Source organism: Oncorhynchus nerka, linkage group LG13 (assembly GCF_034236695.1).
Source record: "Oncorhynchus nerka isolate Pitt River linkage group LG13, Oner_Uvic_2.0, whole genome shotgun sequence".
NCBI classification, from domain to species: Eukaryota; Metazoa; Chordata; class Actinopteri; order Salmoniformes; family Salmonidae; genus Oncorhynchus; species Oncorhynchus nerka.
Genome location: NC_088408.1, coordinates 21731222 through 21758826, shown reverse-complemented (window position 1 = coordinate 21758826; position 27605 = coordinate 21731222). Strand labels below are relative to the sequence as shown.

Below are 27605 nucleotides of genomic sequence, written 5' to 3'. Positions count from 1 at the left end.
TCTGGCCAGTAGCAGTATGTAGCAGTATGGAGACTCTGTCTGGCCAGTAGCAGTATGTAGTAGTATGGAGACTCTGTCTGGTCAGTAGCAGTATGTAGTAGTATGGAGACTCTGTCTGGTCAGTAGCAGTATGTAGCGGTATGGAGACTCTGTCTAGTCAGTAGCGGTATTTAGCGGTATGGAGACTCTGTCTGGCCAGTAGCAGTATGTAGCGGTATGGAGACTACGTCTGGCCAGAGATTGTGAGTCAGGTCCCTTTGTTGTTGTGTGTTATTTTGGAACACTGGCTGTAACTGGACCAACCAAAGCCATCAACATCCTTTCTGACCTGTCCATGGTCTCTATAGAGACACTTCTGACAGTCGTGAGCAACAGAAGAGATTGTAGTGCACAACTCATGTGTCAAACACCAAGCCTCCAGGGCCACAATGTCTGTGTGATGATCCTGTCTGTAGCTTTGGTTCAGGCCCACAACATTCCCAGTCAAACTGGTACCACTCTCTCTCTTTTTGTAAAGTCCCACACTCAGTGCTTGGGCTATGTAACAGGAGTATGTCTGTGTGACATAAGAGAGAGTGAGTGACAGCTGTGATGCAGGTTGGAGTGGTCTACCTGAGCCTCACCTGTCAGGTGGATAAGAGACACAAACTCAAGTATGGTGACACTGTGAAGAAAGACCCTTACCCCTCCCTCTCTCTATCTCTCTCTGTCGGTCTCTCTCTGTCTCTCTCTCTCTTTCTCTCTGGTACCAACATAAACAATCAAATCAACCATACAAATAATGGTCACCAATATCTCTGTCTTTTCACCCCTTCCTTCCTTCCCTTCCAGGCCCAGTAGTCCAGCGCCAAGTCCAGAATGGGCCCACTACAGACGAGATGGAGGTGCAGAGAGCAAGGTAAGGCATCAAGGTCATCACACAACATCCACACAACATTCACACAACATTTTCCAGAGAGAGAATCACTGCGGATGTTAGCATGGCAAAGACAGGAAAGACATCAGACACAACATTCAATGAACTTCCCTGAAATATTTCCCACCCAGAGGATTAGATCATTAATAACACTATTTTGTCTGTGAGAGTCTGTCATCATAGACTGTACGATATAGAGGGGTCTGTCTGTCACACAGGACTCCGTTTGTTAGCAGGCAGCAGCGCCCCTGTCCACGTGACCCCCATCTGTCCTCATCAACCTTTTATTCCTCTTCTCCCTCTGTTCTCTCTCTGTCTCCTTACAGGATTAACAGACAGGAGGACAAGAGAGAGGAGAGAGTAGCAGAGAGAGTGGGGAAGAGAGAGAGAGAGTAGCAGAGAGAGATAGAGACAGTAGCAGAGAGAGTTGGGAAGAGAGAGAGACAGTAGCAGAGAGAGAGGGAGTAGCAGAGAGAGACAGTAGCAGAGAGACAGGGAGACAGTAGCAGAGAGACAGGGAGACAGTAGCAGAGAGACAGGGAGACAGTAGCAGAGAGACAGGGAGATGAGAGACAGGGAGACAGTAGCAGAGAGACAGGGAGACAGTAGCAGAGAGAGAGAGAGTAGCAGAGAGAGAGAGAGTAGCAGAGAGAGAGAGAGTAGCAGAGAGAGAGAGAGTAGCAGAGAGAGATAGAGACAGTAGCAGAGAGAGACAGTAGCAGAGAGACAGGGAGAGAGTAGCAGAGAGAGTGGGGAAGAGAGAGACAGTAGCAGAGAGATAGAGACAGTAGCAGAGAGATAGAGACAGTAGCAGAGAGATAGAGACAGTAGCAGAGAGATAGAGACAGTAGCAGAGAGAGATGGAGACAGTAGCAGAGAGAGATGGAGACAGTAGCAGAGAGAGAGGGAGACAGTAGCAGAGAGAGAGGGAGACAGTAGCAGAGAGAGAGGGAGACAGTAGCAGAGAGAGAGGGAGACAGTAGCAGAGAGAGAGGGAGACAGTAGCAGAGAGAGAGACAGTAGCAGAGAGAGAGAGACAGTAGCAGAGAGAGAGAGACAGTAGCAGAGAGACAGTAGCAGAGAAAGAGAGAGAGAGTAGCAGAGAAAGAGAGAGAGAGTAGCAGAGAAAGAGAGAGAGAGAGTAGCAGAGAAAGAGAGAGAGAGTAGCAGAGAAAGAGAGAGAGAGTAGCAGAGAAAGAGAGGGAGGCCGTAGCAGAGAGACAGGCCGTAGCAGAGAGGGAGACCGTAGCAGAGAGGGAGACCGTAGCAGAGAGGGAGTAGCAGAGAGGGAGACCGTAGCAGAGAGGGAGACCGTAGCAGAGAGAGAGAGGGAGTAGCAGAGAGAGAGAGGGAGTAGCAGAGAGAGAGAGGGAGTAGCAGAGAGAGAGGGAGTAGCAGAGAAAGAGAGGGAGACCGTAGCAGAGAGAGAGAGAGGGAGTAGCAGAGAAAGAGAGGGAGACCGTAGCAGAGAAAGAGAGGGAGACCGTAGCAGAGAAAGAGAGGGAGACCGTAGCAGAGAAAGAGAGGGAGACCGTAGCAGAGAGAGAGAGAGGGAGTAGCAGAGAAAGAGAGGGAGACCGTAGCAGAGAGAGGGATTAGCAGAGAAAGAGAGGGAGGCCGTAGCAGAGAGAGAGAGTAGCAGAGAGAGAGATTAGCAGAGAGAGAGATTAGCAGAGAAAGAGAGGGAGACCGTAGCAGAGAGAGAGAGAGAGAGAGTAGCAGAGAAAGAGAGGGAGACCGTAGCAGAGAGGGAGACCGTAGCAGAGAGGGAGACCGTAGCAGAGAGAGAGAGGGAGTAGCAGAGAGAGAGAGGGGGAGTAGCAGAGAGAGAGAGAGGGAGTAGCAGAGAGAGAGGGAGTAGCAGAGAGAGAGAGAGGGAGTAGCAGAGAGAGAGAGAGGGAGTAGCAGAGAAAGAGAGGGAGTAGCAGAGAAAGAGAGGGAGACCGTAGCAGAGAAAGAGAGGGAGAAGCAGAGAGAGAGGGAGACCGTAGCAGAGAGAGAGGGAGTAGCAGAGAGAGAGAGAAGCAGAGAAAGAGAGGGAGACCGTAGCAGAGAGAGAGGGAGTACCAGAGAGAGAGAGAGTAGCAGAGAAAGAGAGGGAGACCATAGCAGAGAGAGAGAGAGTAGCAGAGAAAGAGAGGGAGACCATAGCAGAGAGAGGGAGTAGCAGAGAGAGGGAGTAGCAGAGAAAGAGAGAGAGGGAGTAGCAGAGAAAGAGAGAGAGGGAGTAGCAGAGAAAGAGAGAGAGGGAGTAGCAGAGAAAGAGAGAGAGGGAGTAGCAGAGAAAGAGAGAGAGGGAGTAGCAGAGAGAGAGAGAGGGAGTAGCAGAGAGAGAGAGAGAGGGAGTAGCAGAGAAAGAGAGAGAGGGAGTAGCAGAGAAAGAGAGAGAGGGAGTAGCAGAGAGAGAGAGAGGGAGTAGCAGAGAGAGAGAGAGGGAGTAGCAGAGAGAGAGGGAGTAGCAGAGAGAGAGAGGGAGTAGCAGAGAAAGAGAGTAAAAGAGGGACATGGAATGATAGAGGTATAATGACAGCTGAACATGTGAAGTACTAAACCATGGTGGGCAGATTGTGGAGAATAGATGTTAATATCAGATTTGTGTATGAGATTATGCTCCAGGACTTTTAGACTCTTCAGAGAGGTACAGTAACTCAAGCTGTTTCTGCAATCTATTGCTATCTCTAGGCCCTCAGGGAAATACATGACCAGTCAGCCTTTGTAACCTTAGCTATTTCTGCTCCGCTTATCATTTCATCTCAACTCCAAATGCCAAAGCAAAACAGAATAAATATGATTGTGTGTGTGCGTGTGTGTGCGTGTGTGTGCGTGTGCGTGTGTGCGTGTGTGTGTGTGCGTGTGTGTGCGTGTGTGTGTGTGTGTGTGTGCGTGTGTGTGTGTGTGTGTGTGTGCGTGCGTGTGTGTGTGCGTGTGCGTGTGTGCGTGTGTGCGTGTGGAGCCCCCTCCAGTGGTAACAGTCAGTATAACAGTGTGTATCTCCCAGGCCTGTGGCTGCTGGGTCAGCACATCTTCTCTCCAACAAGACACACAGCTGGAAAATTCCACATCCTCAATGAGCAACAGTTAAATGTGCATTTTAAAGTGAGGCATGGGGAGGGGCTCTTCACAGGGTTTGCCAGCACATATAGTCTACGGTGTTTGAGTGTGGAGATTTGTGACATAAGAGTTTTGCTTGTCCACATAAAGGCCGTAGACAGGAAGTTCCGCCTGAGGAGACGCTGGTGGTCAGCGGGGACTGGAACTGTACAACGGATTTTACGAAAGACAGAAATGGGGGAGAGCCTCATTCAGTATCAGTGGGAGTGTTAAGGGACATCATTAATCAGTTTGACCTAGTGGATGTTTGGAGAACTAAACATCCTAACACAAGACAGTATACATGGGTGAAGGTTGTGGGGGCTAGGGTGAGTGCAGCCCGACTTGATCGTTTTCACATGTCCAGGAATCGGAGCAATAGGCTGTTGGGAACTACCATTCTCCTGGTGGGGTTTTCGGATCATCACATAACCATGGCTCTGCTGTCTATTTCACCAGGGCCTCGGCAGGCATCCTATTGGAAGTTTAATGTAAAGCTCTTACAAGATGCCACTTTTTGCTCAGGTTTCCAGACTTTTTGGGAAAGGTCGGGGCAGCGAAGAGAGGAGTATGAGTCTCTGAGTTAATGGTGGGATGTGGGAAAAGTCCTAATTCGGCTTTTCTGTCGACAGTATATAGCTCTCTCATCCTCAGAGGCTAGGATAGTATTGGGGGAACTCGAGCGTACTATTAGTGAGATGGAGGTAGAGCTGATGGGGCAAGGCAATGTAGGCCTCCAGGCTAATTTAGCCGAATTACGTAGGGACCTGGGCAGTTTTTTTCCAGGATAAAGCAAAGGGAGCACTTGTAAGAGCTAGGTTCTCCATGCTCAAGGAGATGGATGCTCCCAGCTCCTTCTTCTTTGGTTTGGAAAGACAAGGGTATGCATTGTCTACGGCTGTCTGATGGGCGGGTGACCTCTGTGGTGGGAGAGATGCGGGAGCGAACTGTGGAGTTTTATACTGAGTTGTATAGGGCAGAACTGTGTGATTCTATGTGTGCTCAGGTCTTGTTCGCAGGACTCCCTAAGCTCTCTCTGGCACAGAGGGATGAAATGGACATTCCTCTTTTGTCCCAGGAACTGGCAGAGGCCGTAACCATGATGTCCCCCGGTCGTGCACCGGGGGTCGATGGACTCCCGGTGGAGTTTTATAAATAATTCTGGGAAATAATGTTGTTGTTTTATTTTTAAGGGGGGGGTGGTGAGTTCTTAAATGAAATGAGAAGGTTTCATTAAAGAAAGACCAAAAGTTTTTTTTTAAGTTTCTCCCCCCAGAGCTCTGACGTATTCCTCTCACATCAGAGGGGAAGAGATAGAGAAAGAAGGAGAGATTGTGGGGAGAGAAGCTCATAAAGCCTGCAGCATAGTGAACAGTAGGGAGAGTATCTGTCTCGTCATGGAAATTAACATGAAGCACTACTTGTCCATGTATAAACAGACATACATACAGGCTACCTATACCACATGCCATCATTTTACCAGACCTTGGACAGCGGGAGAACTGGAGGTTTGTAGGGCTGGAGAACAGAAGGACTGGAGGGCTGGAGAGTTGTATGGCTGAGGGGCAGGGGGATGGAGAGTTGTAGGACTGGGGGGCTGGAGAGTTGTAGGGCTGGAGAGCTGTAGGGCTGGATGGATGGAGGGTTGGATGGAGGGTTGGAGGGTTGGATGGTTTGAAAACTGGAGGGCTGGAGAACTGGAGGGTTGTAGGCTGGCTGACTGTGGTATATACTTATACAATTGAAATACTATTGTCTATGTGACTCACTGACTGTGTGTCAAATGTCCCTGCTTTATTGGGCAATAAGGCTCTCAGGCTTTCTGTGTGCCTGTCTGACTCTGTGCTATGACAGTCATATAATGGAGGTGGGCTGACTGACTGTGTATCTCTCCAGACAGGTTATGGAGCAGCAGCAGAAGCAGGCACACATGGAGAGGGAACGACGATCCTCGAACCCAGGTGAGGAAACGCTGAACTCAACCCACTGAACAATTACATACTTTTTTGTAACCTTTACATTTTTGAAGTACATTTTGATCAAATGTAAGGCGTCTTTACATTTTGGCATTATCAAGTGTCTCTAGTGCCTGATTTCAACGCATATTCGCTTTCAAATCAGACACTGCTGCACTTCCACCTAAGACTTACCCCACATCAATGTGTTACCAGTGTTTAATGTTAAATGTCATTTGACACTATAAAGAAAGTCTTCTGACCTCTTTTACTCTCCCTCTCTGAATTTCACCAGGTTCTCCTTTCCAAGGCCATCCTGGTGTGCTTTCTGTAGCCCCCCCAGCTCCCATGCCTCCCCCCATGTCCATGGGTTGTGGCCCCTCTTTAGGTGGAGGCCCCCCCTCCCTGGGTGCCTCTATGCCTCCTCCCCCTCCTGGCCCACCTCCCCCCTCGGAAGGTGCTCCCCCGCCCCCCCTGCCTCCACCGCTGCCCATGGTTGGAGGCGGACAGGGTGAAGAGGCTCCCGCCCCAACGGGACTCGCCGCCATGATCGCTGGAGCCAAACTGCGCCGTGTCAATAGAGTAAGATGACAATCAAACCTCACACAATTTAACATAACATATGTGATCTACAGTATAGACACAGGCAATCTATTGAGACCACCATAGACATTGGAATGTACGAACGTCCTGTGGGTTTGTAAAGACGTAATGAGCTTTACAGTAGTGACGATATGGCAAAGGAAAACATACTGCGTGTGTATAGCAATAGTCTAAAACAGTGGTCACCAACCGGTCCATCTTCAAGGCATTCCTAGTCAATCACCAAACATTTCTGTAGAAAAGCCTGCGATAAAGACTGGGATAAAGACTGCGATAAAGACTGTGCTAAAGGCTGTCATAAAGACTGCGATAAAGACTGCGTAAAGACTGCCATAAAGATTGTGATAAAGGCTGCGATAAAGGCTGCGATAAAGACTGCGATAAAGGCTGCGATAAAGGCTGCGATAAAGACTGCCATAAAGATTGTGATAAAGGCTGCGATAAAGGCTGCGATAAAGGCTGCGATAAAGGCTGCGATAAAGACTGCGATAAAGACTGCGTAAAGACTGCCATAAAGATTGTGATAAAGGCTGCGATAAAGGCTGCGATAAAGACTGCCATAAAGATTGTGATAAAGGCTGCGATAAAGGCTGCGATAAAGGCTGCGATAAAGCTGCGATGTAACGGTCGTCGTCTGATGAGGAAGAATCTGACCAAATCGCAGCGTGGTAAGTGTTCATGACTTTTATTAAACTGAACACTAGAACAAAATAACAAACTGAATAAACGAAACTGAAACAGTCCTGTCAGGTGCAGAAAACACTAAACAGAAAACAACTACCCACAAAACATAGGTGGGGAAAAGCTACCTAAGTATGGTTCTCAATCAGAGATAACGATAGACAGCTGTCCCTGATTGAGAACCATACCCGGCCAAAACAAAGAAAACTGAACATAGAATGCCCACCCAAATCACACCCTGACCAAACCAAAATAGAGACATAAAAAGCTCTCTAAGGTCAGGGCGTGACAGCGATAAAGACTGCGATAAAGACTTGCACTCTTTTTTTAAAATTCTGCTGCGCTGTTGGTGATAGGTGGACTGCGCACAGGGTAACCTTTTCATTTGTCTGGAAAGACAAACTCCGCCTGTCCGGGCGACCGGGAGATCTGTGGCTAAATTGAATGTGCCTACTGCTGGCCAATCAGATGGCTCAAATCACCCGTACCTACAGCTTCCAGCAAAGTTTGATACTAGTTTACATGAGATTTCAGAACTTTTTAAAACCATGACCAGAGAGAGACTGTCAAAGAATACAGCAAACAGCTGCTGTTTCATGAGTGACTTCATGATTTTATTCAGCTCTGTCAACACTGTTTTGATTCAACACTTTTACAAAACATAAAACACGCTTCTCCATACTACCCAGGAGAGCAACTTTGGTTTTAGAGGGGACATAACCTGGCAGGGGGTTATGGGGTCCTCCCTCAGATTTCTTTGGGGCATTTCTACACAATCTAATATGACCCATATGGGGTCGTTTTGAGGTTACTTTTATTGTAAATAAAGAACAGAATACGTTTCTAAACACTTCTGCATTAAAGTGGATGCTACCATGATTATGGGTAATCCTGAATTAATTGTGAATAATGATGAGTGAGAAAGGTATAGACGAACAAATATCATACCCCCCCAAATGCTAACCTCCCCTGTTATTGTAATGTGTTGTGGGGGTATGATATTTCTGCATCAAACTTTCTCACTCATCATTATTCACGATTCATTCAGGATTATCCAAAATCCTAATTTACACTACGTGGCCAAAGGTATGTGGACACTCCTTCAAGTTAGTGGATTCGGCTATTTCAGCCACACCGTTGCAGACAGGTGTATAAAAATCGAGCACAAAGCCATGCAATCTCCATAGACAAACATTGGCAATAGAATGGCCCATAGAGCTCAGTGACTTTCAACGTTGCACCGTCATAGGATGTCACCTTTCCAACAAGTCAGTTCGTCAAATTTCTGCCCTGCTAGAGCTGCCCTGATCAACTGCAAGTGCTGTTATTGTGAAATGGAAACATCTAGGAGCAACAACCTCACCCCCGAAATGGTAGGCCACACAAGCTCACAGAATGGTACCGCTGAGTGCTGAAGCACGTTGCACATAAAAATAGTTTGTCCTCGGTTGCTACACTCACTACCGACTGAGTTCCAAACTGCCTCTGGAAGCAACGTCAGCACAAGAACGGTTTGTTGTGATGAATGGGTTTCATGAATGGGTTTCCATGGTTGAGCAGCCGCACACAAGCCTAAGATCACCATGCGCATTGCCAAGCGTCGGCTGGAGTGGTGTAAAGCTTGCCGTCATTGGACTCTGGAGCAGTGGAAACGCATTGTCTGGAGTGATGAATCACGCTTCACCATCTGGCAGTCCGAAGGACGAATCTGGGTTTGGCGGATGCCAGGAGAACGCTACCTGCCCGAATGCAAAGTACCAACTCTAAAGTTTGGTAGAGGATAAATAATGGTCAGGGGCTGTTTTTCATGGTTTGGGCAAGGCCCCTTAGTTCCAGTGAAGGGAAATCTTAACGCTACAGCATACAATGACATTCCGTGCTTCCTACTTTGTAGCAACAGTTTGGGGAAGGCCCTTTCCTGTTTCAGCATGACAATGCCCCCGTGCACAAAGCGAGGTCCATGCGGAAATTATTTGTTGAGATCGGTGTGGAAGAACCTGACTGGTTTGCACAGAGCACTGACCTAAACTCCATCGAACACTTTTGGGATGAATTGGAACGCCGACTGCGACAAACATTTCTAAACAGTTCACCTGATATGGATGAAAATACCCTCAAAGTAATGTTCACAGTCTACTCTTTAACTTCATAGTCATTGTTTGATTTAAAATCCAAACGTTTGGAATATTAGAGCCAAAAGAAAAATAATGCTTCATGGTCCCAATAATGACAGAGGGCACTGTAATTCATACCATAGGCCCAATAGTACTGTAGAGCTATTTTACTATTGGTTTCGGGTGTGTTAGGCCAAGGCCAGAGTGAGAACAGTACGGCAGACCCCCAGTGCCAGGACTGTGCAGCCCAGCAGCTAGGTATTGCCTAAATCTGTATCTCCCCTGACGTGTTTTCATTACAGACTCCTTTTGTTGTACAGTATTCCATATAAGGCATCCAGACCTTATGAAAGTTGCACAGAAAACCCTTAATCTTGTAATAAATAAAATCTAGTGATACATACAGTGGGGCAAAAAAGTATTTAGTCAGCCACCAATTGTGCAAGTTCTCCCAATTAAAAAGATGAGAGAGGCCTGTAATTTTCATCATAGGTACACTTCAACTATGACAGGCAAAATGCGGGGGAAAAAATCCAGAAAATCACATTGTAGGATTTTTAATGAATTTATTTGCAAACTATGGTGGAAAATAAGTATTTGGTCACCTACAAACAAGCAAGATTTCTGGCTCTCACAGACCTGTAACTTCTTCTTTAAGAGGCTCCTCTATCCTCCACTCGTTACCTGTATTAATGGCACCTGTTTGAACTTGTTATCAGTATAAAAGACACCTGTCCACAACCTCAAACAGTCACACTCCAAACTCCACTATGGCCAAGACCAAAGAGCTGTCAAAGGACACCAGAAACAAAATTGTAGACCTGCACCAGGCTGGGAAGACTGACTCTGCAATAGGTAAGCAGCTTGGTTTGAAGAAATCAACTGTGGGAGCAAATATTAGGAAATGGAAGACATACACCTAGACCACTGATAATCTCCCTCGATCTGGGGCTCCACACAAGATCTCACAACGTGGGGTCAAAATGATCACAAAAACGGTGAGCAAAAATCCCAGAACCACACGGGGGGACCTAGTGAATGACCTGCAGAGAGCTGGAACCAAAGTAACAAAGCCTACCATCAGCAAGGGCATTGAAGATTAAACGTGGCTGGGTCTTTCAGCATGACAATGATCCCAAACACAGCAACGAAGGAGTGGCTTCGTAAGAAGCATTTCAAGGTCCTGGAGTGGCCTAGCCAGTCTCCAGATCTCAACCCCATAGAAAATCTTTGGAGGGAGTTGAAAGTCCGTGTTGCCCAGCAACAGCCCCAAAACATCACTGCTCTAGAGGAGATCTGCATGGAGGAATGGGCCGAAATACCAGCAACAGTGTGTGAACCTTGTGAAGACTTACATAAAACGTTTGACCTCTGTCATTGCCAACAAAGGATATATAACAAAGTATTGAGATACATTTTTGTTATTGACCAAATACTTATTTTCCACCATAATTTGCAAATAAATTCATAAAAAATCCTACAATATGATTTTCTGGATTTTTTTCTTCTCATTTTGTCTGTCGTAGTTGAAGTGTACCTATGATGAAAATTACAGGCCTCTCTCATCTTTTTAATTGGGAGAACTTGCACAATTGGTGGCTGACTAAATACTTTTTTGCCCCACTGTAACTTGACATTTCTGCCATCCATTGTGGGAGGATAACCAACCTGCATTTCTTAGCCACTATAAATGCTAGGTTACACAGTTTCTTCTGATAACAGTCTCCAGTATCAACGTTTCCAAGCAAACAAAAACAGGGAGAAGGGAGGACCTGTAGACATGCTGAGATAAAAGAAAATTCTCTTTACCTGAATTCAGCCAGCCTTCACAAGAGAGTAACATGCAAATATGTCCCCCTTTGTGTTTTACACATCTAGTAGAGGAATTACAGTGTATGATATTCAGTTTTACTGGCATATAGTACGCTCTATGGATGGTCTTAAACTACAGTAATTTATGTCTGAGATGACAGGGCATTCTGACATATCAATAGTGTCTTATTTTTGTTTGGCATGTTTTGTGTCATTGGGAAAAGCCCGTATCAACAGTTTGGATTGGAAATCAACTTTAGAGGTTTGTCAGACGGTCGTAAAATAGTTTCAATCTTTGAAGGCTCTGGCTTGTCCAGTGTTCGCTGCTTAGAGAGAATATGTTGATGTATCTGCAACGGTTCACCTCAGAGCTTTCACAGACGGGTCTTCCATGGTTGCCTGACCCTGCTGAGACCCCTGTCACCATCTGATCCTGCTATAAAGCATGACAAGGAATTACCTTGGTGTACATTTATACATTGATTCTATTATTGGATCAGTAATAGAAAATGACCATCAACTCAAGATGGAACTTTGTATCCATTCACTGGTTGTTTGATATAATAAAAAATTCACCTGAGCTCCGTAGACTAGTCTTCCCTGGCTTTCTGACCCTGCATTGACCCCTGTCACCATCTGATCCTGCTAAGACATGATGAGCATAGTGTTGTGTACTGACTGTGCACAACGACAGTGAAGCTTGTAGAGCTGTTTATACCATGACAGTGTGAATATAGGGAATTAGCTAGGGAAACTGGCAGATCAATAACGTTACATTGCTATACTGACTCACATTGCGCTGTCAAAAGACGTCAGAATATCGGTCATCAATTGTTTGGCCACTGGTTTCATTGTTTGATTCAGGTCTAGTGTGATTGAGGCAAAATTGATAGCTAAAGTCAGTGAGCCAGCTAACGTTAACCAACTTTTAGCTCTAATGGTATAGCGCATTCAGAAAGTATTTAGACACCTTGACCTTTTCCACATTTTGTTACGTTACAGCCTTATTCTAAAAATGATTACATTGTTTTTTTCCCTGTTCGATTTATGCACAATACCCCCCCCCCCCCAAAAAAAAAAAAAAATAGCAAATGTATTAAAAATAATAAACGGAAGTATCTTATTTACATAAGTATTCAGACCCTTTACTCAGTACTTTTTTGAAGCACCTTTGGCAGGGATTACAGCTTCGATTCTTCTTGGGTATGACACTACAAGCTTGGCACACCTGTTTTTGGGGAGTTTCTCCCATTCTTCTCTGCAGATCATCTCAAGCTCTGTCAGGTTTGATGGGGAGTGTCGCTGCACAGCTATTTTCAGGTCTCTCCAGAGATGTTCGATCTGGTTCAAGTTCTAGTCTCCCAGTCCCTGCCGCTGAAAACATCCCCACAGCATGATGCTGCCACCACCATTCTTCACCGTGGGGATGGTGTTGGCCAGGGGATGAGTGGTGCCTGGTTTCCTCCAGACGTGATGCTTGGTATTGGCCAAAGAGTTCAATCTTGGTTTCTCATGGTCTGAGAGTCCTTTAGATTCCTTTGGCAAACTCAAAGCGTGCTGTCAAATCAAATCAAATTGTATTTGTCACATGCGCCAAATACAACAGGTGTATACTTTACCGTGAAATGTTTACTCACAAGCCCTTAACCAACAATGCAGTTCAAGAAAGAGTTAAGAATATTTACAAAATAAACTAGTGAAAAAAATCCAAAAGTAACACCAGAAAATTACATAACAATAATGAGGCTATATACAGGGGGTACCGAGTCAATGTGCGGGGGTACAGGTTAGTCGAGGTAGTTTGTAAAGTGACTATGCATAGATAATAAACAGCGAGTAGCAGCAGTGTAAAAACAAATGGAGGGGGGGTCAATGTAAATTGTCTGGGTGGCCATTTGATTAATTGTTCAGCAGTATTATGGCTTGGGGGTAGAAGCTGTTAAGGAGCCTTTTTGTCCAAGCGGTAACGCTTGCCGTGCGGTAGCAGAGAGAACAGATTTTTTGGGGACTTCCTCTGACACAGCCTAGTATATAGGTCCTTGGATGTCAGGAAGCTTGATGTACTGGGCCATAAGCACTAGCCTCTGTAGCACCTTGGGGTCAGATGCTGAGCAATTGCCATACCAGGCGGTGATGCAACCGGTCAGGATGCTCTCGATGGTGCAGCTGTAGAACTTTTTGAATATTAGGGGACCCATGCCCAATCTTTTCAGTCTCCTGAGGGTGAAAATGGGTTGTCGTGCCCTCTTCACAACTGTGTGTGTTTGGACCATGATAGTCTGTTGGTGATGTGGACACCAAGGAACTTGAGTCTCTCGACCCGCTCCACTTCAGCCCTGTTGATGTTAATGGGTAATGGGGGCCTATTTGGCCCTCCTTTTCCTATAGTCCATGATCAGCTCTTCTGTCTTGCTCACATTGAGGGAGAAATTTGAGGGATTGTACTACGGGGCGGTAATCAAATAGGCAGGTTACCTTCGCTTTCTTGGGCACAGGGACTATGGTGGTCTGTTTGAAACAGACTTGGTCAGGGAGAGGTTGAAAATGTCAGTGAAGACACTTGTCAGTTGGTCCACGCATGCTTTGAGTACACATCCTGTGAATGTTGACATGTTTAAAGGTCTTGCTCACATCAGCCACGGAGAGCGTGATAACACAGTCGTCCGGAACAGCTGGTGCTCTCATGCACGCGTCAGTGCTGCTTGCCTCGAAGCAAGCATAAAAGGCATTTAGCTCGTCTGCTAGGCTCGCATCACTGGGTAGGTCGCGGCTGGGTTTCAAGCCCTGCCACATCCGTCATGTGCCTTTTACTGAGGAGTGGCTTCTGTCTGGCCACTCTACCATAAAGGCCTGATTGGTGGAGTGCTGCAGAGATGGTTGTCCTTCTGGAAGGTTCTCCCCAATTTCTCGGTTTGGCCGGGTGGCCAGCTCTTGGAAGAATCTTGGTGGTTCCAAACTTCTTTCATTTTAGAATGATGAGGCCACTGTGTTCTTGGGAACCTTCAATGTTGCAGAAATTTTTGTGTACCCTTCCCCAGATCTGTGCCTTGACACAATGCTGCCTCTGAGCTCTACGGACAATTCCTTCGACCTCAAGGCTTGATTTTTGCTCTGACATGCACTGTCAACTGTGGGACCTAATATAGACAGGTATGTGTGCCTTTCCAAATCATGTCCAATAAATTGAATTTACCACAGGTGGACTCCAGTCAAGTTGTAGAAACATCTCAAGGATGATCAATTTAGATTCTCATAGCAAAGGGTCTGAATACTTATGTAAAGAAGGTATTTCTGTTCTTTATTTTAAATACATTTGCAAACATTGTATGTATTGTGTGTAGATTGATGAAATTATCATTTTTTTATCCATTTTAGATTAAGGCTGTAATGTAACAAAATGTGGAATAAGTGAAGGGGTCTGAATACTTTCCGAATGCACTGTACATCAACTGGCAAAATTTGCCAAGTTAATTTACTTCTGTTGAAACGGGACAAGGTCTACAAAGCATTTCCATAAACACAACAGCTGAAAGATACTGCTTCCTGACAGATAGCTAGAGCTGAACTGGCTGTGGTAGCTACTAGCTAGCTAACTAGCTAGTTCATGCACTTCAGACAGAACCTCATTCGAGAGGGGATGAAACATGTAATGCATTAGCTAACATAACATGTCAGTTACACTACTAACTCAGTACTAGGAATAAATAAATGTTTTATGTTAACTCAAACAGCAGTTACCTTGCCAGCTACATCAGTCAAATAAGCTTGCTTTTACAACTCGGAGAAAAAGCACAATACACACAGACAACAGCTGCCTCTGTTCCTACGCTCTGTGGTGTCCGCAGGGTCCTACTAAATCCAGCCGTCTGATACCGCCAAACAGCCTACCCGACCTCTAGGGGTAGGAAAAATGCTATTTCAGAATGTGTGTGTGGTGTTGGGGGTCATGTCCCCCTCATTCCCAGTGAAAGTTGCGCCCCTGATACTACCACTCCCGCTGTAGCTGCAATGAATTAGTAGCCAAGTGTATCGATAGTCCTGCGTTTTTATTATTATTAGCAGCTCGTCGTGTCTATTTTAATATGGAGGAATATTTCACTTTCTCTGGTCATAGGAACAACATGAGGCAGATGCGGTGCAACTCCAGTTTTGCCATGAGGTGGAACACAGTGTCCCCTCTCTCTGGTCAGTCTCACCACTGAGACTAATGACGTGTTCAAAACAACTGGGAACTCGTAAATAGGACATCTCCGACTTCAGTTCATTCAAGACAACTGGGAACTCAGGGAAGAAAAAAAAGAGATTGTTTTGAACGATTATCCAGTTGACGTCATGATTTAATCGTATTATTTTCTTGATTTCCCAGTTGTCGTTTAAGCCCCATGACCATCAGATGCAGGCATCATCAGTCCAGTAAAATAAAAAAAAGCTAATTATTTGCAAATTATTTCAATTTATACTCAGCTATGCCTCTCATATGCTACACATACATATCTATTTTGTTATCAAAGCTAGAGTTTGGAAATCTGGTCTGAGAAGAACAATATTGTCAGACCAAGAATTTACAGTGCTGTGAAAAAGTATTTGCCCCTTCCCGATTTCTTATTGTTTTGCACATTTGTCACACTTAAATGTTTCAGATCAAACAAATGTAAATATTACACAAAGATAACCCAAGTAAACACAAAATGCTGTTTTTAAGTGATGATTTGATTTATTAATGGAAAAAGCTATCCAAACCTTCATGGCCCTATGTGAAAACGTAATTGCCCCCTAAACCCAATAACTGGTTGTGCCACCCTCAGCAGCAACAACTGCAATCAAGCATTTGCAATAACTGGCATTGAGTCTTTCACGTCGCTGTGGAGGAATTTTGTCCCACTCTTCTTTGCAGATTTGTTTTAATTCAGCCACATTGGAGGATTTTCGAGCATGAACCGCCTTAAGGTCACGCGTCTCAATCGGATTCAAGTCCGGACTTTGACTAGGCCACTCCAAATCCTTCATTTCGGTTTTTTTAAGCCATTCAGAGCTGGACTTGCTGGTGTGTTTTGGATCATTGTCCTGCTGCAGAACCCAAGCGTGCTTCAGCTTGAGGTTCAGGAATTTTTGTTAGAGAGCAGAATTCATGGTTCCATAAATCACAGCAAGTCGTCCAGGTCCTGAAGCAGCAAAGCAGCCCCAGACCATCACACTACCACCGCCATGCTGACCCCAGACCATCACACTACCACCACCATATTTGACTGTTGGTATGATGTTCTGTTTCTGAAACTCTGTGTTACTTTTACGCCAGATATAACGTGACGCACACCTTCCAAAAGTTCAACTTTTGTCTCGTCAATCCACAGAATATTTCCCCTAAAGTCTTGGGGATCAGCAAGATGTTTTTTGCCAAAATTGAGACGAACCTTTATGTTCTTTTTGGTCAGCAGTGGTTTTCGCCTTGAAACTCTGCCATGGATGCCATTTTTGCCCAGTCTCTTTCTTATGAATGAGTCATGAACACTGACCTTAACTGAGGAAAGTGAGGACTGCAGTTCTTTAGATGTTGTTCTGGGTTCTTTTGTGACCTCCTGGATGAGTCATCACTGCGCTCTTGGGGTAATTTTGGTAGTCCGGCCACTCCTGGGAAGGTTCACCACTGTTCCAAATGTTCTCCATTTGTGGATAATGGCTCTCACCATGGTTCACTGGAATCCCAAAGCTTTAGAAATGGCTTTGTAACCCTTTCCAGACTGATAGAAGTCAATTACTTTGTTTCTCAAATGTTCCTGAATTTCTTTCTATCGCGGCATGATGTCTTGCTTTTTGAGATCTTTTGGCCTACTTCACTTTGTCAGACAGGTTCTATTTAAGTGATTTCTTGATTCAACAGGCCTGGCAGTAATCAGGCCTGGGTGTGGCTAGTGAAATTGAACTCAGCTTTAAAAAAAAAAAAAAAGATTTAACCCCAGTAAATTCATGATTTAACAAGGGGGGCAATTATTTTGTCAGATAGGGCCATGAAGGTTTGGATAGGTTTTTCCCTTAATAAATATAATTGTCACTTAAAAACTGCATTTTGTGTTTACTTGTGTTATCTTTGTGTAATAGTCAAATTTGTTTGATGATCTGAAACATTTAAGTGTGACAAATGTGCAAGAAAATAAGAAATCAGGAAATGAAGAAATTGCAGTAGCCTCATTCCTACAGAACTGTATGTTTATTAGGTTAATGTTAAGTCGTGAGTGGTAAATCTTAGCTTGCTTTTTGACTGTGACAGTGATCTTGACTCAGAAAAGGTTGGTGACCACTGGTCTAAAATCACCTTATCTCCTCCTCTTCTTTCCTTCATCTGCACTGATCTCAACGTAAGACAGGTGAAAGCACAATGTTCACCAAGCCCAGCTCTTTCATATCAGTGAAGATGAAATAGGTTAAGGAAGCCCCTTTAGACCATTAACTGGTGCTCCAGAGGGGTTGGGTTAAATGCAGAAGACACAACTGACTAGGTATCCCCCTTTCCCTTTCCTTTCCCTCTTACAACTAGGTTACAAAACACTCTCTGTCCTATCTTCTCCTAAGATAATGTGTGTGTCTCTCTCTTCTCTCTCCAGCCTGAGGACTCTAACTCTTCAGGATCGGGGACCAAAAACGAAGCCAACCGGACAAGTGGTGGCAGCGGAGGACTGATGGAGGAGATGAACGCTCTGCTGGCGCGGAGGTCAGAGCATAGAGTTAGAAACACTAGCGCAGTCATTCCTATTCAGAGCAGAGTTAGAAACACTAGAGCAGGCATTCCTATTCAGAGCATAGAGTTAGAAACACTAGAGCAGGCATTCCTATTCAAAGCATAGAGTTAGAAACACTAGAGCAGTCATTCCTATTCAGAGCATAGAGTTAGAAACACTAGAGCAGGCATTCCTATTCAGAGCATAGAGTTAGAAACACTAGAGCAGCATTCCTATTCAGGCATTCCTATTCAGAGCATAGAGTTAGAACTACAGGTCTGTGCAGGACTAATTTATTAATCCCGCTCCCACCCACACCCGCAGCTTTTCATGCGGCACCCTCCCACACCCACTGGCTTTCTGTCCGACTCCTACCCACTACCGCAAGAACTGGTCCCAACCCCACCGCAGTCCTGCAATGTTATTTTAGGCGTATGTGACGCAGCTCACTTGGTAGCCATGGTCGCAGCGATTTTAGGCCCTATAGAGAATATCAAAATGCGGAAAAATAACCTAAGAAATATTTTAAATTAACAGAGATTCTCACATAGTCCATTAAATTAGGCTATCTGTATTACTGGGCTATATCAGCTAATAGGCTAGACATAGTTTGAAGAGAGCAGAGTTGGAGAGACTTGCACTTTACAATTAGCTACATTTTATACCCTACCTTTTAGGAGTGGGACGATTTTCAGACGGACAAATATGAATGATCAATATTTACTTCAAGGCAATATAGAACACTGTAGCCTAATCATATTTATGAAGTATATTTCCTTGGAAAGATAACTTCCCGTGCTTCTCTGCCCGTGCACTGGCTATATTTATAGCCTACTCAAATCAAATCACATTTTATTTGTCACATGCGCCGAATACAACAGGTGCTCGCTCACCGTACCATAAAATGCTTACTTACAAGCCCTTAACCAACAATGCAGTTCAAGTAATAGAGTTAAGAAAATATTTACTAAATAAACTTAAGTAAAAAGTTAACTATAATGAGGCTATATACAGGGGGTACCAGTACCGAGTCAATGTGTGGGGGTACAGGTTAGTTGAGGTAATTTGTACATGTAGGTAGGGGTAAAGTGACTATGCATAGATAATAAACAGCGAGTAACAGCAGTGTAAAAACAAATGGGGGGGTGTCAATGTAAATAGTCCGGGTGGCCATTTTATTAATTGTTTGGGGCGGCAGGGTATCCTTGTTTTGGGCGGCAGGGTGGCCTAGTGGTTAGAGCGTTGGACTAGTAAAATAAAGGGGGGGGGGGGAATTGTTCAACAGTGTAATAGCTTGGAGGTAGAAGCTGTTAAGGAGCCTTTTGGACCTAGACTTGGCGCACTGGTACCCCTTGCCATGCGATAGCAGAGAGAACAGTCTTCTGTGACTTGGGTGACTGGAATTTTTGACAATTTTTTTTGGACCTTCCTCTATCACCGCTTATTATATAGGTCCTGGATGGCAGGAAGCTTGGCCCCAGTGATGTACTGGGCCATACGCACTACCCTCTGTAGCGCCTTACAGTCGAATGCCAAGCAGTTGCCATACCAGGCGGTGATGCAACCAGTGAGGATGCTCTCGATGGTGTAGCTGTTGAACTTTTTGAAGATCTGGGGACCCATGCCAAATCTTTTCAGTCTCCTTAGGGGAAAATATGTTGTTGTGCCCTCTTCACGACTGTGTTGATGTGTTTGGACCATGATAGTTTGTTGGTGAGGTGGACACCAAGGAACTCTCGACCCGCTCCACTACAGTCCTGTCAGTTTTAATGGGGGCCTATTCCCCCTCCTTTTCCTGTAGTCCATGATCAGCTCTTTTGTCTTGCTCACAATGTTGTCCTGGCACCACACTGCCAGGTCTCAGACCCCCTCCCTATAGGCCAGGCCTGAGCAATTCCAGTCCTCTGGGGCCTGATTGGTGTCACACTTTTCCGCCATCCCTAGAAAACACACCTGATTTAAACTAATTGCATTCTTAACTGAAGATCATGATTAGTTGATTATTGGAGTCAGGTGTGTTAGCTGGGAGTGTGACAACAATCAGGCCCCCGAGGACTGGAGTTGCCCAGGCCTGCTATAGGCTGTCTCATTGTTGTCGGTGATCAGGCCTACCACTGTTGTGTCGTCAGCAAACTTAATGATGGTGTTGATGTCGTGCTTGGCCACACAGTCGTGGGTGAACAGGGAGTACAGGAGGGGACTAAGCATGCACCCCTGAGGGGCCCCAGTGTTGAGGATCAGCATGGCAGATGTGTTGTTGCCTAACCTTACAACCTGGGGGCAGCTCGTCAGGAAGTCCAGGATCCAGTTGCAGAGGGAGGTGTTTAGTCCCAGGGTCCTTAGCTTAGTGATGAGCTTTGTGGGAACTATGGTGTTGAACGTTGAGCTGTAGTCAATGAACAGCATTCTCACATAGCAGTATGGAGTGCGATTGAAATTGCGTCATCTGTGAATCTGTTGGGGCGGTATGCGAATTGGAGTGGGTCTAGGGTTTCCGGGATGATGGTGTTGATGTGAGTCATGACCAGCCTTTCAAAGCACTTCATGGCTACTGACATGAGTGCTATGGGGCAGTAGTCATTTAGGCAGGTTACCTGCTTGAAAAATGTACATTCGAAGTTGAAAGTTTACATACACTTAGGTTGGAGTCATTAAAACTCGTTTTTCAACCAATTCCACACATTTCTTGTTATCAAACTATAGTTTTGACAAGTCTGTTAGGACATCTACTTCATGCATGACACAAGTAATTTTTCCAACAATTATTTACACACAGATTATTTAATTTATTTCACTGTATCACAATTCCAGTGGGTCAGAAGTGTACATACACTAAGTTGACTGTGCCTATAAACAGCTTGGTAAATTCCGGAAAATCATGTCATGGCTTCTGATAGGCTAATTGACATCATTTAAGTCAATTGGAGGTGTACCTGTGGATGTATTTCAAGGCCTACCTTCAAACTAACTGCCTCTTTGCTTGACATCATGGGAAAATCAAAAGAAATCAGCCAAGTCTGGTTCATCCTTGGGAGCAATTTCCAAATGCCAGAACTACAGCAAAGGACCTTGTGAAGATGCTGGAGGAAACAGGTACAAAAGTATCTATATCCACAGTAAAACAAGTCCTGTATCGACATAACCTGAAAGGCCGCTCAGCAAGGAAGAAGCCACTGCTCCAAAATCGCCATAAAAAAGCCCTACTACGGTTTGCAACTGCACATGGGGACAACAATCGTACTTTCTGGAGAAATGTCATCTGGTCTGATGAAACAAAAATAGAACTGTTTGGCTATAGTGACCATCGTTATGAGGAGGAAAACATGCAAGCCTTAAGAACACCATCCCAATCGTGAAGAACGGGGGTGGCAGCATCATGTTGTGGGGGTGCTTTGCTGCAGGAGGGACTGGTGCACTTCAAATCATGAAGAAGGAAAATTATGTGGATTTATTGAAGCAACATCTCAAGACATCAGTCAGGAAGTTAAAGCTTGGTCATAAATGGGTCTTCCAAATGGACAATGACCCGAAGCATACTTCCAAAGTTGTGGCAAAATGGCTGAAGGACAACAAAGTTAATGGGCGATAATACCTCGAGACTTCTTTAATATTAGACATCGCGCATCAGCTGTTATTGACAAATATACACCACGACTTGGTGAAACATAGATATTTCCATTTTTAATGTTCCGTTGGTAGGATAGTCTCGAACGAAGATCATCCAGTTTATTTTCCAGTGATTGCACGTTGGCAAATAGAACGGATGGTAGAGGCAGGTTACCCACTCTCCAACAAATTCTCACAAGGCACCCTGATCTCCACCCCCTGTATTTTCGTATTTTCTTCACACTTAATGACGGGATTTGGGCTTGGTCTCAGGGAAGCAGTATATCCTTTGCGTCGAGGTGAGTAATCGTTGTTCTGATATCCAGAAGCTCTTTTCGGCCATAAGAGACGCTAGCAGCAACATTATGGACAAAATCAATGACAAACAATGTGGAAAAAACTAACAAAATAGCACAGTTAGGCGCACGTAAAACGGCAGCCATCCCCTCCGGCACCAATATCAACTATTTAATTGAGCTCAAACGCACACCTTATCTCACATGTATGGCTACTGACCTTGAAGCAACAAGAATGACACATCTCAACATTAACTGTTCAGAGGAAACTGTATGAATCAGGCCTTCATTGTTGAATTTCTGCAAAGAAACCACTACTAAAGGACACCAATAATAAGAAGAGACTTGCTTGGGCCAAGAAACACAAGCAATGGACATCAGACCGGTGGAAATTTGTCCTTTGGTCTGGAGTCCACATTTTAGATTTTTGGTTCTAACCGCCGTGTTTTTGTGAGACGCTGTGTGGGTGAACGGATGATCTCCGCATGTGTATTTCCCACCATAAAGCATGGTGTGGGGGTGCTTTTGCTGGTGACACTGTCTATGATTTATTTTGAATTCAAGGCACACTTAACCAGCATGGCTACCACAGCATTCTGCAGGGATCACCATCCCATCTGGTTTGCGCTTCGTGGAACTATCATTGTTTTTCAACAGGACAATGATCCAACACACCTCTAGGCTGTGTAAGGGCTATTTTACCAAGGAGTGATGGAGTGCTGCATCAGATAACCTGGCCTCCACAATCTCCCGATCTCAACCAAATTGAGAGGGTTTGGGATGAGTTGGAAGGCAGAGTGAAGACAAAGCAGCCAACAAGTACTCAGCATATGTGGGAACTCCTTCAAGACTGTTGGAGAGCATTCTAGGTGAAGCTGGTTGAGAGAATGCCAAGAGTGTGCAAAACTGTCATCAAGGCAAAGAGTGGCTATTTGAACAATCTCAAATATAAGATATATTTAGATTTGTTTAACACTTTTTTGGTTACTACATGATTCCATATGTGTTAGTTCAAAGTTTTGATGTCTTCACTATTATTCTACAATGTAGAAAATAGTAAAAATAAAGGAAAACCCTTGAATGAGTAGGTGTTCTAAAACTTTTGACCGGTAGTGTATACTAGGTGCACTTGATCTTGCACTCCCAACTAGGAAAGGAGAGGTAGGCTACTTGACTTGAAGCAGCGAATTCTGAGTATGTGAATAATGCAACAAATATGTGCTTTTAATACAGTAAGTATGCTAACGTATACAAAGCAGAAAGACGAACGTTTCCAAATAATCTGCGGGACAACAAAAATATTTTCATCTCAAAGTTGCCTGTCTGACCCAACCACAGCATGAAAAACGCCGACAGCGCCGCAATGATCTAAATCTGGTCCTGCAGGTCCCACAGAAACGTAGCCCTCTAGTTAGAACAACAGACATTTCTATTCAAAATAATGTCTAGTCATATGTGGAGGGGAGCGTCAGACATATTGAATGTACAACTTTAATATTAAACTGAATGAGGCTCTGACTTGAGGCTTCTTCTTGCCCTCAGAAGGAAAGCAGCATCAGAGAAGCCTGAGGACAACCAAATCGTGAGTGATGCTAACTAATGTTACAGTGACTTATGACTCTTTTATCATTACATTTATGACTCACTTCTCCTTAGTTGACGTCAATATATTTGTCCTGTTGTTTTGCAGGATGACCCCAATAGGTCCCCTTCCCCCGACATCAAGGGTGGACAGAACGCCACAGGTACTCCAGTCATATACAGTTTATATATATATTACATTTCAATTCTTGTCATTTAGCAGATGCTCTTATTGCAGACGCAACTTACAATTAGTGCATTCATCTTAAGATAGCTAGATGAGACAACCACATATCACAGCCATAACAGGCACATTTTCCCTCCATAAAATAGTTATCAGCAGAGTCAGTGCTAGTAGGAAAAGACAAGTGTATTTTTAGGGGCGGAGGTTTATTTAAGATCCTCCTTGAAGAGGTAGGGTTTCAGATGTATACAACACAAATATACCACAATTTATAGTACACAAGAACAACACAATATATATATATATATATATATATATATATATATATACACTGCTCAAAAAAATAAAGGGAACACTAAAATAACACATCCTAGATCTGAATGAATGAAATATTCTTATTAAATCATTTTTTCTTTACATAGTTGAATGTGCTGACAACAAAATCACACAAAAATGATCCAAGAAAATCAAATGTATCAACCCATGGAGGTCTGGATTTGGAGTCACAATCAAAATGAAAGTGGAAAACCACACTACAGGCTGATCCAACTTTGATGTAATGTCCTTAAAACAAGTCCAAATGAGGCTCAGTAGTGTGTGTGGCCTCCATGTGCCTGTATGACCTCCCTACAACGCCTGGGCATGCTCCTGATGAGATGGTGGATGGTCTCCTGAGGGATCTCCTCCCAGACATGGACTAAAGCATCCGCCAACTCCTGGACAGTCTGTGGTGCAACGTGGCGTTGGTGGATGGAGCAAGACATGATGTCCCAGATGTGCTCAATTGGATTCAGGTCTGGGGAACGGGCGGGCCAGTCCATAGCATCAATGCCTTCCTCTTGCAGGAACTGCTGACACACTCCAGCCACATGAGGTCTAGCATTGTCTTGCATTAGGAGGAACCCAGGGCCAACCGCACCAGCATATGGTCTCACAAGGGGTCTGAGGATCTCATCTCGGTACCTAATGGCAGTCAGGCTACCTCTGGCGAGCACATGGAGGGCTGTGCGGCCCCCCAAAGAAATGCCACCACACACTATGACTGACCCACCGCCAAACCGGTCATGCTGGAGGATGTTGCAGGCAGCAGAACGTTCTTCACGGCGTCTCCAGACTCTGTCACATGTGCTCAGTGTGAACCTGCTTTCATCTGTGAAGAGCACAGGGGGCCAGTGGCGAATTTGCCAATCTTGGTGTTCTCTGGCAAATGCCAAACGTCCTGCACGGTGTTGGGCTGTAAGCACAACCCCCACCTGTGGACGTCGGGCCCTCATATACCACCCTCATGGAGTCTGTTTCTGACCATTTGAGCAGACACATGCACATTTGTGGCCTGCTGGAGGTCATTTTGCAGGGCTCTGGCAGTGCTCCTCCTGCTCCTCCTTGCACAAAGGTGGAGGTAGCGGTCCTGCTGCTGGGTTGTTGCCCTCCTACGGCCTCCTCCACATCTCCTGATGTACTGGCCTGTCTCCTGGTAGCGCCTCCATGCTCTGGACACTACGCTGACAGACACAGCAAACCTTCTTGCCACAACTCGCATTGATGTGCCATCCTGGATGAGCTGCACTACCTGAGCCACTTGTGTGGGTTGTAGACTACATCTCATGCTACCACTAGAGTGAAAGCACCGCCAGCATTCAAAAGTGACCAAAACATCAGCCAGGAAGCATAGGAACTGAGAAGTGGTCTGTGGTCACCACCTGCAAAACCACTTCTTTATTGGGGGTGTCTTGCTAATTGCCTATAATTTCCACCTGTTGTCTATTCCATTTGCACAACAGCATGTGAAATGTATTGTCAATCAGTGTTGCTTCCTAAGGGGACAGTTTGATTTCACAGAAGTGTGATTGACTTGGAGTTACATTGTGTTGTTTAAGTGTTCCCTTTATTTTTTTGAGCGGTATACACACACACACACACACACACAATAAAATGTACATGTTGAGGTAATGTTTTTCCTATCCTGACCCGTCTTCTCTTCTCCTTCCCCTCTCAGATGGCGTGAAGAAGCCATGGGACAGAGCCAACTCCGCAGAGAGGTCATCACTGGTATCAAGGTGAGAAACTTGACGGACAAAGTTAGTCTGCCAACTTAGGTCTTAAAATTAGGTTATGTAATCAAGGGATTGGCTGGTTAACTGTGTAAAGGACTGTACACATTTCCATCTGTACACTTAATGCATTATTTGTGCACTTATAATTTTATATTGCATGCTTACTCTCATTTGTAAAATAAATATATTGAGATACTATGTTGTGTGAGTGTTTTCCTTGGTTTCTGTAGGGTACGACCTGTGGGGAGTAGCAGCGACACAGATGCCTTAGACTTTGACAGAATGAAGCAGGTAAGGAGCCCTGAAGTGAATTATTGGCACATGCACTTTGTGAATATGAAAACATATACCTGTTATGATTAACTTTTATACTTTGAACAGGAAATCTTGGAAGAAGTTGTTCGTGAATTACACAAGGTGAAGGATGAGATCATTGATGGTGCGTTATCTCTCTGAGTTCCTCATTCACTTCATCCAAGAATGTCTCGATAGGAAATGTACTGTCTGTGGCTAATATCTCTATAGTATGTAGTTTACTGCACTTATGTTTGGAACTGACCAAATGAGGTTGTTATTGGAAGAGAAGGAGAAGTGAGACATGTTATCCTCCAGATGGCGTCAGAGACATATGCACTGAAAGTAATACTGCTGATATACTAGAGTTGGTCTCTGACAGGACAACACATCTTATCTCCATGACAAGACTTGTAACACTCCTGTTGTGTCTCCTCTCTCTTCCAGTCATTAGACAAGAACTAAGCAGAATCAGCACGACATAATCTGTCATGTACCTTTTGGAACCATTGTCCCCACGGCAACCACTGCTGTGTCTGAGGAGGCAAGGAGAGGATCGAGGCCCGAACCACAACCATTTATTTATTCTACGTTGCTGTGATGTTAAAGCAACGTGACAATGTTGCTGTAACACTACAGGAACAGTTTGTTTACGTTACGTTTGGAAGAATGGGATGGATGGAGGACACTCTCGCACTGATTTTTTTCACTTTCTCTGGTCTTGTTTTTCTCTTTCTCTATCTGTCCATCGGTAACCAATGTTTACTGTTCTGTTTCCCGTCTTAAAGGAAACAATTATGAAATTCAATTAAGTAACATCTTGGTTTTCTAGGAGTTTTTATTTATAAAATGTTTGTTTGACATTATTATTACTATCATTGTCATTAATATGACTTGTTTGTATTATTGTAGATGTAATGGTGTGAATATAAGTAGTAGCAGTTTTAGTGACGACAATAGTAACAAAATTATTATTATAATGACACTGATGATAATCATTTTATGTCAGCCTTTTATATTTTATATTGTAATTTTTTTTCTCTTTTGATTTTGTTTTAAAATACAATACTAAGCACATACGGATTTATTTCTCATGACCTGACCTCAACATTTTTACAAAGTTTTGTATCCTTTTTCGCCAAACACAATTGTGTGTGTGTAATCACTGACTGAAAGATTTTTTTAAAACAGGTCTTTGAACCTGAAAGAGAGGGTGGTATATAAACTATTGCTCTTTGGATATTGCAATCTTATGAACAAAAAAAGAATAATACACCACAGTATTTGTGATCATGTTGTTAATAAAATGTTTATTGGCTGCAACGATATGGTGAAGTATTGTTTGTTTTATTATTTCCTTTTATGACCAAGTGCTTCCTGGTAAAAAAAAAAGTTATATATATATATATATATATACACACTAAAAGGATTTCAAATAAAACTGTGAACAATGTCTTGGAAAAATGAAGTGACCTCTTTGATTGTGAGAGTTGTGTCTGTTTTTTGAGTTGTGCTTGATTAGCTGCTTTGATTCAGTGTTTATTCACAAGCATTCACCTAGTCAGACTGTGTATTCATACACTATGGGCCACTGGGAATATCATTTGGCCTATCTGTTCCTTTTAACATATCTCTGTTTTAGTCATACTTTCTAACAACACATAACATCTTTGGCGTATTCATTGGGGATCAATTTAGAGAATTGT

The 27605-nt window shown here is 44.2% G+C and overlaps 1 protein-coding gene across 4 annotated transcripts in view; it reads left to right on the top strand.

The window, feature by feature from the left end:
* Positions 1–27222, top strand: part of LOC115140456 (ena/VASP-like protein) — a 136402-nt gene extending 109180 nt beyond the window's left edge. For 2 of the 4 annotated variants that reach the window (XM_065026249.1, XM_065026251.1), the window contains exons 4-13: positions 832–898; positions 5903–5967; positions 6257–6543; positions 17771–17877; positions 23332–23368; positions 23477–23531; positions 25548–25608; positions 25836–25896; positions 25987–26044; positions 26347–27222. In XM_065026249.1, coding sequence (XP_064882321.1) covers positions 832–898; positions 5903–5967; positions 6257–6543; positions 17771–17877; positions 23332–23368; positions 23477–23531; positions 25548–25608; positions 25836–25896; positions 25987–26044; positions 26347–26384 — 836 coding nt within the window. In that variant the 3' untranslated portion in view covers positions 26385–27222. Of the gene's footprint in view, positions 1–831; positions 899–5902; positions 5968–6256; positions 6544–17770; positions 17878–23328; positions 23369–23476; positions 23532–25547; positions 25609–25835; positions 25897–25986; positions 26045–26346 lie in introns of all 4 variants that reach the window. The other 2 variants (XM_065026248.1, XM_065026250.1) reach the window with 1 other exon arrangement.
* The last annotated feature ends 383 nt before the right edge of the window (positions 27223–27605 follow it).